The sequence below is a fragment of the Plodia interpunctella genome, chromosome 5 (genome assembly GCF_027563975.2).
Source record: "Plodia interpunctella isolate USDA-ARS_2022_Savannah chromosome 5, ilPloInte3.2, whole genome shotgun sequence".
Taxonomy (NCBI): Eukaryota; Metazoa; Arthropoda; class Insecta; order Lepidoptera; family Pyralidae; genus Plodia; species Plodia interpunctella.
The window spans coordinates 8,682,577-8,696,765 of NC_071298.1; the positions used below are offsets into that span (position 1 = coordinate 8,682,577).

At 33.5% G+C, this 14,189-nt stretch overlaps 1 protein-coding gene across 15 annotated transcripts in view; it reads left to right on the forward strand.

Annotated features, from left to right (window-relative positions):
• cac (cacophony) overlaps window positions 1-14,189 on the forward strand; it is a 135,286-nt gene that overhangs the window by 98,754 nt on the left and 22,343 nt on the right. For 5 of the 15 annotated variants that reach the window (XR_008404679.2, XR_008404676.2, XR_008404678.2 and 2 more), the window contains exons 4-13: window positions 5,241-5,375; window positions 8,152-8,284; window positions 8,848-8,987; window positions 10,325-10,425; window positions 11,104-11,259; window positions 11,541-11,761; window positions 12,381-12,484; window positions 13,083-13,198; window positions 13,390-13,458; window positions 13,965-14,066. Coding sequence is in view for 9 of the 15 variants with exons in the window: in XM_053744645.2 (XP_053600620.1) it covers window positions 5,241-5,375; window positions 8,152-8,284; window positions 8,848-8,987; window positions 10,325-10,425; window positions 11,104-11,259; window positions 11,541-11,761; window positions 12,381-12,484; window positions 12,566-12,681; window positions 13,390-13,449; window positions 13,965-14,066 (1,268 nt within the window). In the remaining 6 variants the exon portion in view is untranslated. Of the gene's footprint in view, window positions 1-5,240; window positions 5,376-8,151; window positions 8,285-8,847; window positions 8,988-9,332; window positions 9,434-10,324; window positions 10,426-11,103; window positions 11,260-11,540; window positions 11,762-12,380; window positions 12,485-12,565; window positions 12,682-13,082; window positions 13,199-13,389; window positions 13,459-13,964; window positions 14,067-14,189 lie in introns of all 15 variants that reach the window. The other 10 variants (XR_010369887.1, XM_053744646.2, XM_064435941.1 and 7 more) reach the window with 4 other exon arrangements.

Genomic DNA, 14,189 nt, shown 5'->3' on the forward strand with positions numbered 1-14,189 from the left:
GTGTGTATCGTGAAGCGAAGGGCAACTTACCTACGTCCTTCAGTACGGCCGATCACTCGACCTCCCCCCGACCCGCCTCCCTTCCTGTCTCTATGCCAATGATTATTGAACATCTATTCTTAATAAATATAATATCGTCCAATGATTTTGGATATTTTTTTAGATTTCGATTCAAAATAACCCTTTACATTACAAAAATGTCTCGATCCCAAAGCGATATAGTGCAATATATATTTTATTTATTCAAGACTATCGGCCCGTCCCGGTTTGGCACGTGTAAAAATCATTTTTTATTTTGGTAACTATTAGAAGTCTTTTGTATTATTAGAAACACTAGTGAAAAACTGTAATAATGATGTTTCTTTCAACGATATGAGAAAATAAAATGCCACATACTTGGACTCGTCTAAACGTTCCATACTAAATGACACTAAAACGACGTCACTATAGAGTAATACAATTTAAATTTTGTAGTTTTAAATTATTTCACCTAGGTACCTGTAATAATTATCACATATTTATTTTAACAACCTACGTTTTATTTTATATGTTATCGTATTATGTTTCTTGATAACATTAATAATCGTATACATTTTAATAAGCAATAGATCACTGTTGTAATATAATACTGGTTGCATGTATATTTATAAATCTCTTTCAAATTTGTAAGAAAAACGCCGATAAACGGCAATGATTGGTCGGTACCACAACGATCTATCATTATATCTTTGCCAATAACCATGGAATAGGTACTCCGAGTACCTACTAATTCCATGCCAATAACTTTACGATTTTCACATTCCATATAATATTGATAGAGTTGGTAACGTTCTGGATGCGGAACGTCCAGTTATTCCCGCCAAGCGCTCTATTGACCTAAATCTAAATGTTTGGTGGTCAATTACTCAGGTTACGTCTGCCCGGAGGAATTCTATTTGGTAGCCGTGGTCGAAACTATTGGATTTTCGGTACGTTTGTTAAGATTTTTAATTGATTTTATCTATTGTCTTCGCGTATTATTGGTTTCAAACTCTATTATGAAGACACGCATCTCAGGGTTTTATTTTCATTTTGAAAATCCGGCTGTGAAATTTGACGACTGGCCTGCCTCACGTAAATGCTCTTGCTTGTTGCTTGTACTGTTGTTGCCTATTATTTGTTAAAGTTGTTCTTATCCTTTAGTCACCTCGTACGACATCCGCGAGAGAACTGCATATCAATATATTTTGCAGGGAACATACAGAGGCAATAAAGCCAATTTTGCGGTGACTTTGGGTAGGTTGATCTGCTGTTGACTAACGTACGTGCCTAACATTGTTTTAACAGTTTTCCTTTTATCCCGAAATATAATCCCGAGTAATAAGAATAAGTACATTATTCTTCGTTACACATACTGGCCCCGTACATTTTGCACCCCTGCCGAAGCTATCAATATGTTTATAGGACGTGACTTCCCAAGTAATCCCCCAGGATTCTAATATAAGGCGTGAAAATGACACGGATTTAGACGAGGTTCCAGGTATTGTCACTAAGCTACTGAATCAGTCCTGATACCTAAAAAAATATTCGTGTTTTTCTTTTGCACCGCTTTTTTTTACCAAATTGTATTTGTTCTATGTCATAATTTTGTTGTACCTCGTGTCGTAAATGAATCTGGCGACGAATCAAATATACTTTTATTTTGATCCCTTGTAGCAAGCATAGCCTTGGGATATAAGTATATTTGCCCGGGGCGAAGCAGTTATTCTTCCGAGACGAAATACCTTTTATGTACCCTATGTCCTTCTCCGTACTAACATATCGTTAGAAGTTAAGGGGCCAGTATCCAAAATTTTAAGAAGATTGGTTGAGTAGACAGAGCGTGAAGAGGTAACAAACAAACTTACTTTCGCATTTATAATGTTAGTGAGGATTAGGAATAGAACTATTTTTCAAATAATAGTTCATATTTACAAGCAATAAGATTTATCTAGGTAGGTACTATTATAATATTAATCGACGTCCAAAGACAGTTCCTGTGCTGTAATACACTAACAAAATATTATCAGTTGAAAACTGAGTTTAATTAGAATAATGCGTTTTCCTTCCGCTCACTTTGCCGAGGCACTGACCTACATTTTGCAAGTCTATTCAATTTAGGGTATTACAAGACAAAGACAGTTCAAAACTGAAGGTAAAACATTTTAAGAATTTTCATTTCACTTATAGGTGAATGATTCACCACTTGAACACCTAATGATTTTTTTTATTATACCAAAAATAATGTTAGATAATGATTAAATCATGATTAAATCCTGTTGTTTTTTTACAGGCAACCATTTGGTTTGCGAGGTGGGCACGCGGCATTGCTCACATGACATAGACTTGCGTCTATTATAACGAATATCGATAGTAAAATACAAACTTGATAATCATTTTTGAGCATATTTTTAAGTTTCTCTTCTTTTCTTTTTTTGTCAACGTCAAGGTTGAGAACAGCACGGTATATAATAATTAATGTTTTTATTCATGACAAAATGATGTCAGCTTTCTGGTTCTGTGAAACCTCGCAATATATTTTAGAAGTCACCCTGCATTTTATGAAATGTATGGGTTTTAAACCACACATATTAAAAAAAAAATACAAAAGAAAAATTGCGTGCTCTACACCAATTTGTCTTCGTAAATTAATTCCTACTAAATACTCTTATTAATCGCAAATGACTAGAAATAAATAATTCTATAGTCTAGTTAACAAAGCAATAAAAAAATAGTAATTTAATTAATACTAGCGGCCCGTCTCGGTTTTGCTCGGATAAAAACATAATGAATTAGATACCTAGATCTACCTTAGGAATAAAACTATCTATTGGTGAAAACCACACGAAAATATCTGCAGTAGTTATTGAGTTTATTGCAAACAGACAGACAGATATTCTTCTTGTTTAAATATTATGAAGCGTCTTTCTGCTCTTTTTTACCCCCTAGGCGGGCAGAGTCAAGGAATAAAATTTTAGTAGTATTTTCAATTTGACCAATAAACCCGCGTTACAGATTAGCGTGCTTAGATTAACGGCTTCGAATTTCGCAATTGGCTATTCGACTGTGTAAAAAAATAAAATGTATGAAGGTATTTAAATTAATACGTTAATTAAATATCACTTTAATAATCAGTTTTATTCATCATCATCATCATTTCAGCCTCTTTGTGCCCACTATTTTTTATTAATTAATCAGTTTTATTAATTACGAGATTTACAATTTTTTTCGGTCTCATGAATTAAATTATTTTAGAATTGTCTTTGACTCCAAAATCCGTCCAAATGACGTCACAACACATTCCTGTCATACAAACTCCATATAAAATTTTGTTTTTGACTTAAGAAAAAAGTATCTTTTATATATAAAGTATAAAGTAAAATATAAAGTATCTTATAGATTTGACTAGTTGGAGAATATTTGTCTACCCCGTGGAAGATGGAAGTCGTAATGTTATCTGTTATAATAAATATATACGTAGCAATATATCTATAACCAAATCACTGATCTAAATGTTTCTAAAAATTTTAATTGCTGTATTATCGAAGAAGATTTAAACTTTAATATATTTTTTGTAGCAGTTCGCGTAGTATAGTTACGGTTCTGTAGCACTGCTACGATATGTCGTAGACAGAACTGTGGTCGTAGACGCTTGCTGTTTCTATATCTCTCATCTGATATTAAATATTTCCCTGATATAAATCTATCTATCTTCTATATATATAAAACTCTTGCGTTAGTAAGTGACTGACTGACAGACAACGTACAGCCGAAACTACGGACGTAGGAAGCTGAAATTTGGCATGTAGGTTCCCTGGGAAGAGTGTAGATAAGCACTAACAGAGGATTTTTGGAAATTCTACCCCGTAGGGGGTGAAAGGGGTGAAAATCTTTTATATGAAAGTTAGTGACTATAAAATTAGGATTTTAGTTGTTTACAACAAATCAATGAATACGTGACTCAGATTTTTCTGAAAATTAACCCTCAACCCCTTCAAAAGAGGGGTGAAAAATTGCTTACTTGGGGACTTAATACAAATTTCAAGCTAAAAAGCTGAAAATTGGTAAACATACTCTATGTAGTAATTGAAAAAAAAATTATAATTTTTTTTCGAAAGTAGCCTTCGACAATTTTTTTATAATTTTTGTCTATCGAAATGGAATTTGATGCGATTTTCACAGTTGTATAACATATGGATCTGGTATAGGTTTCATCGCAATGCGTTGCTTATTCAAACCCGAAATATTGTCAAAAATAAGTTACGATCGCACTCACGTAAAAAACGCGGGCGAAGCTGCGGGCAAAATCTAGTACAACTATAATACAGTATTTATTACATTCGTAATTTCGCTGATAAATAGACATTCTCTTCAATGAAGAATTGACAAAATAAATACTTATTTATAGTCTATTTAAAAACTATTTGAAATCTTTCGATAGATGCATGACGGAAATAACAGGTGGTTTACTCTATTATTTGCAAGTAGAAATGCAGTGTGCAATATAGTGTTCCAAGAACCTTTTAATCATGGTCGGTAGATTTACTATTAATTCGGGCATTTAACGGCGGCATTAAAACTTAATTGACGATGATGTTCCAGCTGCTTTCCAAGAAACATGCACAAAACACATTATGTGTATATCACACGCTAGTTGACGCTGGTGATGTGTAGGGTAAGGGTGATTTTATACTAGTGAATTTGAGACTGTTGTGAAACTTTGGTTAAAATATGATAGAAAGTAAATTCTAATAGCTACAAACCAGTCATAATACCTATTTTTCCAAATGAATGCATTGTTTCAATTTTCATGAAGCATAGAAAATATTTCTCTTTCATTTATTTCAACCATGAAAATACTTAAGATTCTTAGCTTTTATTTCTTTTGTAGATTTCCTGCAAGATATAATCTATGGAAGACAAAAGGAGAGGCGTTTTCACAGCAGTAGGACAGTTAAACAGACTATTAAAAATGATTTCAATGTGGTTACATCTCGGTGATCTTAAGTAATAAAAAGCCAAAACAAGTCCAAATATTTATGATATAATTAACATTATGATATTGGAAGACAAACAAATCTAATGCCGATGCGTAGTTAGTAGTACATATTTTTTTAGGCAGATGCAATACAGTATTGAGTCATCGAGACTAGATGGAGAAGCACAATTGTGATCGGCATTGGTCGTGGTCCGCTGTCTAACACTCGACCATCACGTTCCAGGTTGGCGGCAGCGCAGGAGGCGGCGGGCGCGCAGGCTCGCGCGGCGCCAGCTGATACCATGGGCGGCGCGCACCAGCCCGCTACTCCAGGGCCCAGCTCGCTGTTTATATTCTCCAACGACAACCCAATTCGGAGGTGAGACAACTTTTTTGCGCGGTCTACACTGCGCTGTTTTTTTTATCGAACAACAACTAGGTAAAATATGAGCCAAGTTTTTTTGCGAGAGGTTTAGAATACGCTGTTTATATTCTCCAACTACAGCCCTATTAGAAGGTGAGACAACTTTTATTGGAGCACGTGTGAGAATACCGCCACAAATAAATAATGACTTCGCTTATACTTTATAATTAAATGTTACTGATGCTATAACTTTTAAATGACTATCTGAAAATGCCAATACGTTAATAAAGTAATTCAATATGAAGTTCTTATCTAGGATATTAAAAGTTTTCATATATAATACAATAACGGCATTTAAGAATTAAAGACAACTCGCGATATGAATGCGGCCTAGACGAGGCTACACCTGATCACATATTTTTTGAATGCTCAAAATTTTCTCTATCTCTATACGACTTGCTTCCCCCTTAAGTCTCAAGACCTGTAAATATGCAATTTCTATTAACATTAATTTTCTCCCCATTTATATTGGCAAAATTTATACAAAACAATAATATCTACTTATAATTTTTATTTACTCTCCCCTTTATCCGTATGTATGTATAATATATTTATATACTTTTATATTTTAGATTACACACTGAACCGTGTTTTGAATATATATATATATATTATATTCCGTGTCAATCTCAACCTTGACGTTGGCAAAATCATCGTTTTGGCGAACGAAACCATGAAGTTAAAAAAAAGGCATTATTTTGACATAAACTTAATGACGTATATTGTTTTTATTTCAATAAAAGCTACGATACGACACTAATGAGTTGATTTATGATTTTAAAACACAACAATATATAAACTGCCGGACAGACAGACGCACCCTCATGCATTTGTGTATTAAGTCCATCAAGTCATGCAATTAGTAGTATGGTATAACTGAATCAACAAAGAAATCGAATTTGTTATACTGCCCATAATAGTATATATAATATAACTTCTTGGATCAAAAATAAGGGCACTGGCTAAATAAGGGCTCCTTTTTTTCCCTATGAAGTACCTTAAAAATAACGATATTCTCTAGGGCTATTCATAAAGCTGTAATCGCTAATATGGCAGATGCTATGGCGGCCTCCGCGGCGAAGGCTCACTTGACACGATCGATTTACATGACCGTGTCAAGTTCGTTCACTACTCATCTTTTTTCTGTCGGTCAATAAATTTTATTTCAGAAATAACTTTATAATAATAACAAAGGTATCACATATTATGTCAAAGACAGCCCGCTGTGGATTTCCCATGGGAACACTTTTTATTTTCGGGATGCACTATGTCTTTCAAGGAGGTCGAGTATGTTATTGCTAACACTGAAGTCAAACTTTTTGGGTTTTGACCCGTGGATTTTAAATAACTATTCCTTGAAAATTTGTATTAACTGCAATATAGTTTATCATACACAAATTTATAAGAATAATAAAAAGCATCACTGTAATTTATTTCTATAAATTACTTGACATTTCCATGAAATACATATATTATGAATGCAGTAAATGTCGAGACACATAATATGCGCATAATAGGGTAGTTGACAAGGTCAGAGAATTGTAACAAATATGTATGATCTAGGTTAAATAGATATATTTAGAATCATTATGATAATTCATAGACTGTAACAATTTAGCCGGATCATTATATGAAGATTCAAAGTTGGTAAAAAACTATAATTAATAATAATATTTATTGTAGCTGTCTTTCTACATTTTAGCAAGTTATGACGTGATTTGTTTGTGACATTTGTATGAAGCATTTGGACGAGTCCAAAAATGTGTGATTTTATTTTTGTAATATCTTTCAAAGCATTGTCATTATCACAGCAATTTTTTCACTGGTGTTTCTAGTAATTTTGGGGCCTTCGAATAGTCATATAAAATTTTCGAATAGCTTGACTATATTAAGTTCGAGACGCGAATCTTGAGTTTTTATTAACAAAACAAGACCAACCTTGGTTTAGTTTTGTTAATAAACACTCAAGTGTAAGTAGATAAACTGTCTTTGCATTTTCTTAAAAACAAAGAAAATTAAAAAAAAATGTGAGCTATTCGACCTAAATTATAAAAGGATTAATTTATTCGATGAACACTTGTCGGGACCGTCTGAATCGGAATATTTCCGTGCCGGCACGGAACTGACGTAATGGATGTTTTAAATTATGTATGTGGGACGGGTCAGAATATTATTAAACAACAGTAAGTACCCCGCCGTGTCTCTTCGGGTACCGGCCCGTGGCTTTGACTTTCGCCTGCAGTGCCCATGTCCCTATTGGTAATTTGATGTAGAAAAAACGATTGAAAGTTGGTTGATTTTTACCTAACACGGTTAAATGTAAAATGACTTATAAATTAACATCTTTGTACCGAACAAAATTATAGTCCTTTCATTGATTTGTCACTTTAATGTTATCAGAATTGCAATAGTCAAATTATTGAACAGTAAATACTTTCACCTGAATGTTCCAAGTAGCCTCTCAAATTCATGAAAATACTACAGGATTATAGTTTACTGTGGTATTCTTTAAAAGGAACCAAAATTATTTAGACCAGAATGACCGATTAAATTCAAAATTAAGATTATTTCTAAGATTATTTCTAAATTAATTTTAAGATTATTTCTTCAATTTAGGATAATTAACTTGATTGACATCAAAAAAATACTGAAACTAAATCTACGGCTGACTTTCAAAGCGCAGGGGAAGAAGAAACTACACAACTCAAGCAAAATTGTTCTCTATTTCCAGATATACAAAATTCATCATCGAGTGGCCGCCCTTCGAGTACGCGGTGCTGCTTACCATCATCGCCAACTGCGTGGTGCTGGCGCTGGAGGAGCATTTGCCCAACGGCGATAAGACCATCTTAGCACAGAATCTGGTAACTAATTACTTTTTTTAAATTTAAGACTTAGATTTAAATGATAGCTTAATCTCGACAATAACCAAGTTGGAGGATTGAAGACAAATTAATTTCCACGATAGACTGTCCACGACTTATATTAAGTACTTATAATAAATGTTATTAGCGTATAGTAGGGCTAATCCTTGCCTCTCGCTAAAATTACAATTACCGGCTGAATAGAAACGAACGATCGCCGCGAAATTCATCCAAGTGACCATTTAAGTTTCCGAACGCATTGCGATTATGATGCCATCCATATGCCATCGCTGGCTTTGTCCCTAAAGCATCGCACGCGTGTATCTTCACTTTGCATCTTACACACATATGTCGGGAGCGGAGATGTGATCTAACCAAACTAAAGCAAGTAAGCCAGGTTTATCTACCCTCGACTGTACAACAATAAAAGTTAATCAAAATAGGGATTTTAAAGGGTTTACGAATAGTACCTACAAAATATTCTCCTATAACTTAATTTCACTAATAGGGCATCGTATTCAATTACGTTCACCAATTAAGACGATTTCATTTGTTTGTTTCAGGAAAAGACAGAGGCGTACTTTTTAGGAATATTTTGTGTAGAAGCCTCGTTAAAAATTTTAGCATTAGGTTTTGTTTTACACAGAGGATCGTATCTTAGAAACGTTTGGAACATCATGGATTTTTTCGTTGTAGTAACTGGGTGAGTATTATTGTAAATTATATACAAAATTTAGACGTGTCATGTAATTTTATGAACGAAATTCACTCGCAAGTACATATGTAAAATTCCTAATATTATCAAAATCTGTAGATAAGGATACCCACAACTTTAGTCGTCACATCTAGTGATGGGATTCAAGTTTTACGCAAAATGAGCATTGCTCAATGATTTTACGTAGAATGCAAACCATCGCTATTACGACAACAAACTCGTCAATTCTATAAACAATTGGTAAATATCATGGATATTAAATAAAAACTAATCAGAAATTGATTAGATATTTACAAAGGTATACTTTATTGAATATGAAATAACAAAAAATAGGTCGATGACGATATTCGCCGAATACAACGTGGATGTTGACCTGCGGATGCTCCGCTCGTTCAGGGTGCTCCGCCCCCTGAAACTCGTCTCGCGGATACCAAGTAATTCACAGTAATTGGCGAAAAGTTCACATTCCTTATTTTATAGAACGTTCTCGCTAGATTTTCGAATTTCGAATTATTTGGATTGTAGAAAAAAATATCGCTAGTGATTTCATGATTATAGATTTTTGTCGATTTTAGTTTAAAACAATGTAGTCTATTCTCGATTTGTCAAATGTTAAGTACAGATTAGAAAATGTGTGATTTTATTATGGAAAATGTTAAATTTAATTTGAATTTCGGCTACGTGTTGCATATATAGTAACGATTTGCTATAATAATTGTTAATTTGTATGCGTATGTATTTCAAATATTTAAAAACTAATGTAATATTGAATATTTATTAGCTAATGAAACTATTTTAGGTGTGAATAAATATGGTGTATTTAGATTAAAAAGATTAATAACGTGTGACTAGTTCATAACAATATACTAATTAGATACACAATATTTAGATGTAGAATATAAGCTAGTGTCATTTAAATATTTTTCTTCCACAAATTAGGACTGTGCTAATGGTAGCCTAAAATATCAAGAAGTTGAATGCGCGATTAAAATATAATCATAATAAAAATATCAATACATTTTTTTTACATAAACCTATTTTTAAGATAGTCTTTTTGGATATTTAGTTCCACTACACAATATCGTGGATAAAAGAACAGAAGGTTGAATATTGGCAAAACATAACACGCAATAATTCCTTGTCGATCCTCACATACTCCACATAAACCTACAACAAATATTATTGAATTTACAAAAACACTTGACTAACTCAAATCAATTTAACGTTCACTTTGTCATCTCCTACAAGCACAGTCCTAAGTAGACATTTTATACTAACCTAGCTGCTAGTTCAAGCTATAGTATCGAGTGATATGTGTTTGGCAGTATCATCACGCTGATGCCCTCGTTCGCGCCCGAGGTTGACTTCAGGACCTTGCGCGCCATTAGGGTGTTGAGGCCCCTTAAATTAGTATCGGGCGTTCCTAGTGAGTTCTAGAACATTCTTACATATATATTAGTAGTATCTCTAGCACTCCGCTGTTGCACAATTTAACATATATAGAAAAAAAAACTATTTTAAAAGTTCAAAAAACTAGCTACTATTCTGCATTGCTGAAAAAATATTACTTCCCCCGCCTCTTTTCAAATAAATATAGTCAAAATATTGTGCAATAGCCATTCATTTTTTAATGCACGTTTTCGTTTATATTTTGTTATCATTCAATCATATCAGTAATAGTGATTAATATTCATTTTATCCTAATTAGTTGTTATATAGATAGAAACCAGTATCTTTACTTGAACTAAGGTAAATTACTTACAAGTCATATAAGCAATTCTTCCATTCCTCAAATTCTAGTTCCCTAAATCTAAAACTATCAACGCACGAGAGGTATTCCATTATTAGGTACCCATTTATATAGTTAAATACCAAAATGCAAAACAAAGTAACATATCTCTAAAAACTATTCTTTTCACTCGCTTCTTAATTATGTGTTCCAAAATTGTTGTAATTTTTTACAATATTTACAAAACCTATATTTGAATTTCATTGAATCATTCTGACACATTTTATTTCACTTTTCACTGCCAAAATCATCTGTGTCCGTTTAACTTTTCTTGGTGCACATGGAACTTTTTTATAACCGGTTGTATCAATGTAGGTCTACAAGTTGTGTTGAAATCCATCATCAAAGCTATGGCCCCGCTGCTGCAGATTGGCCTATTGGTGCTGTTTGCGATCGTTATCTTCGCCATTATCGGCCTTGAGTTCTACTCAGGGGCGCTCCATAAGACTTGTTATACTTTAGAGGATATTAGTAAGTATCTAAAATCTGTATTATTAACAATTAGCTCTTTAACTTAGATAACTAAAAACATCTTGCTGTGTCAGTTGCAAGTTTGCATTGTGTAATATCAGTTTCAGATCATCCGATGTGCATACGAGTATAATTGTTTGAATCGTTACCTGAACCCAAAATCTTTATTAGCTTAAGCTCTATTTCAAATGATATGATGCCGACGCTGACGTGTGTATTTTTTATAACATATTTGAGTACCATTGGCAACTGTAATTTCAACATCTAAATTTTTTTCACAGATGAAATATGGACTGACGGTGACAATCCGACGCCGTGTAACGCGGACAACATGACCCTCGCGCCGTTCGGAGCCAAAGTGTGCGAGTACGATAAAAGCACGTGCTTGGAGAAGTGGGAAGGGCCCAACCACGGGATCACCTCCTTTGACAACATCGGCTTCGCTATGCTTACCGTCTTCCAATGCATCACTATGGAGGGCTGGACTTCCATCCTCTATTGGGTAAGTTTCATAAAAAGTTACTTTTTATCCTGATTTATACTGCTCGTCAAAACGAACATTTATTATATTCGTATACTGTACAAATCATCATGACTATGAACTTAGTGGTGATATTTTTAATATAAAAATTTTCTGATTTGTCATCAAGACATAGATGTTTTGGATTGTCTGTGTATTCAGTTTTGTCCATTCTTCATCTAATGTAACTTTCGTGATTAAATACTAATAAGCGAGTAAATTGATGCATGTAGGTGTGTGGTTCTCTGGAATAGGATGAGGTACAAAATGCCTTGACAGCTAATAGGTAACAATAGCATTCTCAAAAAGTGATCTGTTGTGAATTTTTAAAATTGAAAGGGTATTTTTTACGCGAATGCCGAATGTCGAGGCATCATTAATGGGAGAAACTAATGAGTTGATGATGAAATGGTATTCCATGTGGCAGAAAACGGCCAGTAAGAAGACTACACATGCGATTGGAGAATAACAGGATTTTAACTTCCCAAAATAAGGAAAGGTTTTGAGAACTGAAGGATATAAGGTGTAGGTATCTACACCTTATATTCGGTTGAGCAAGTATGAAAAGAAGAATGTGCAATAATGTCGTATTATGTTTCAGACGAACGACGCGTTGGGTAGTGCGTTCAACTGGGTTTACTTTGTGCCTCTAATAGTATTGGGTTCATTCTTTATGCTCAACTTAGTTCTCGGTGTTCTTAGCGGGTGAGTCATCAATATCATTAATTTCATCCATCATTAATCGTATTTTTAAGTTGTTATTTTTTTGTTTTTTATATAATTTAGTGAGTTTTCAAATGAGAGGGGAAGAGTTGAAAGGAGAGCTCAGTTCCAAAAAGAAAGAGCTAGACAGATGTTCAATACAGACTTCACAGCGTATCTCGACTGGATTACTGAAGCAGGTCTGCTCTTGTGTGCGAGTGGAATGCTTGAACCTATTATGAAAGCTAGTTCGTTTTTTGCTATTGGATTCGATAAATATGTATCGTATAAATTATGTATGAATTCAACTAAGCTATTTTTTGAATCAGCATACTACCATTTTTTTATTTATTTTATACAAGATCACCCTATCTCGATTTATAAACATTTATCTGCTAAGTAAAATAGTTCATTTTATAACATTATATTGATTTTGAATTTTTGGTAATAGTATATTAGATTTATTTTTATATTGGTTAATATTTTGGATTGCTATCATATACCACATCCCGCTTTTGAGCTTATTTTTGCATTCATCATAAAATTTTAACTTCTGCCCTTAATGATACTGCTAGTTCATCTACCATTGCTATATTTACAGTGAGTTCGCTAAAGAAAGAGAGAAAGTAGAAAATAGACAAGAATTTCTAAAATTAAGAAGACAGCAGCAACTAGAGAGAGAACTCAATGGTTATGTTGAATGGATTTGTAAAGCCGGTAAGATTCAAACTATACCTATTTATCATAAAATAAACTGTTACTATGGTTAAGTAAATAGAAACTTGCTTCATGGTTCAAGCTATGCCATATATAATCAATTTTTCTATTGACTATGAATATATGATGTAAATATTTTGTAAAACAACCCAATATAGTGTACAACTTTGATAGCATTGTTCATCTTACAGAGGAAGTAATATTAGCAGAAGAAAGAACAACAGAAGAAGAAAAACAGCACATAATAGAAGGTACGAAAAGTATGTATCATGGCCATCATTACATTGGGCTTAATCCGTGTTATAGTAACTCTTCTCTGTACTATACACATCCTTTTCTACATGTCTAGACAATTGGAAAGCTTTTTGACCAGAGTATTATTTATTGCATTGTTTTAATTTACATATTTTTGATGTTGGTATCATTTTAATTGTAGAGAGTATTCGATTTAGTATTTTTCTTTTGCATAATTAAAATCAATAAGCCAATTGCGAGCCGACCTAGCACACCGAGGATTCTGTACCAACTTGTAGAAATATAAATAGTATAAAATATGTGGTTTGTGCCAAAGTTATCCTTGTGATTTCCAAAAAAAATTAACAAACAATAAGGTAATTCTTATACATAATGTTATGGAATCCTGAAAGCATACTCATCATACATCATTGCACAACTTTCCAAGTGCCGCTGGAAATATGTGTGTAAATGCTTCAAATTGCTGATGTAATGTACTTTTCTGGCTGGTTAACGATATTTTCTGTGATAGCACGCAGAAGGGCAGCAGCGAAAAAGAAGTTAAAAAACCTAGGGAAAAGCAAAAGTACAGATACTGAGGAAGAGGAGCAAGACGAGGACTGTGGCGATGACGGTCAGTATCTTGAATACATCCTGCTTTTTGTGGTGTTGTCCAATTTTTTATCTAACTGTTCAAATCTTCCTACTTATTTGTTGGATTATTCAATGCAAAATCAAGCAAATGGGTAGATCATCG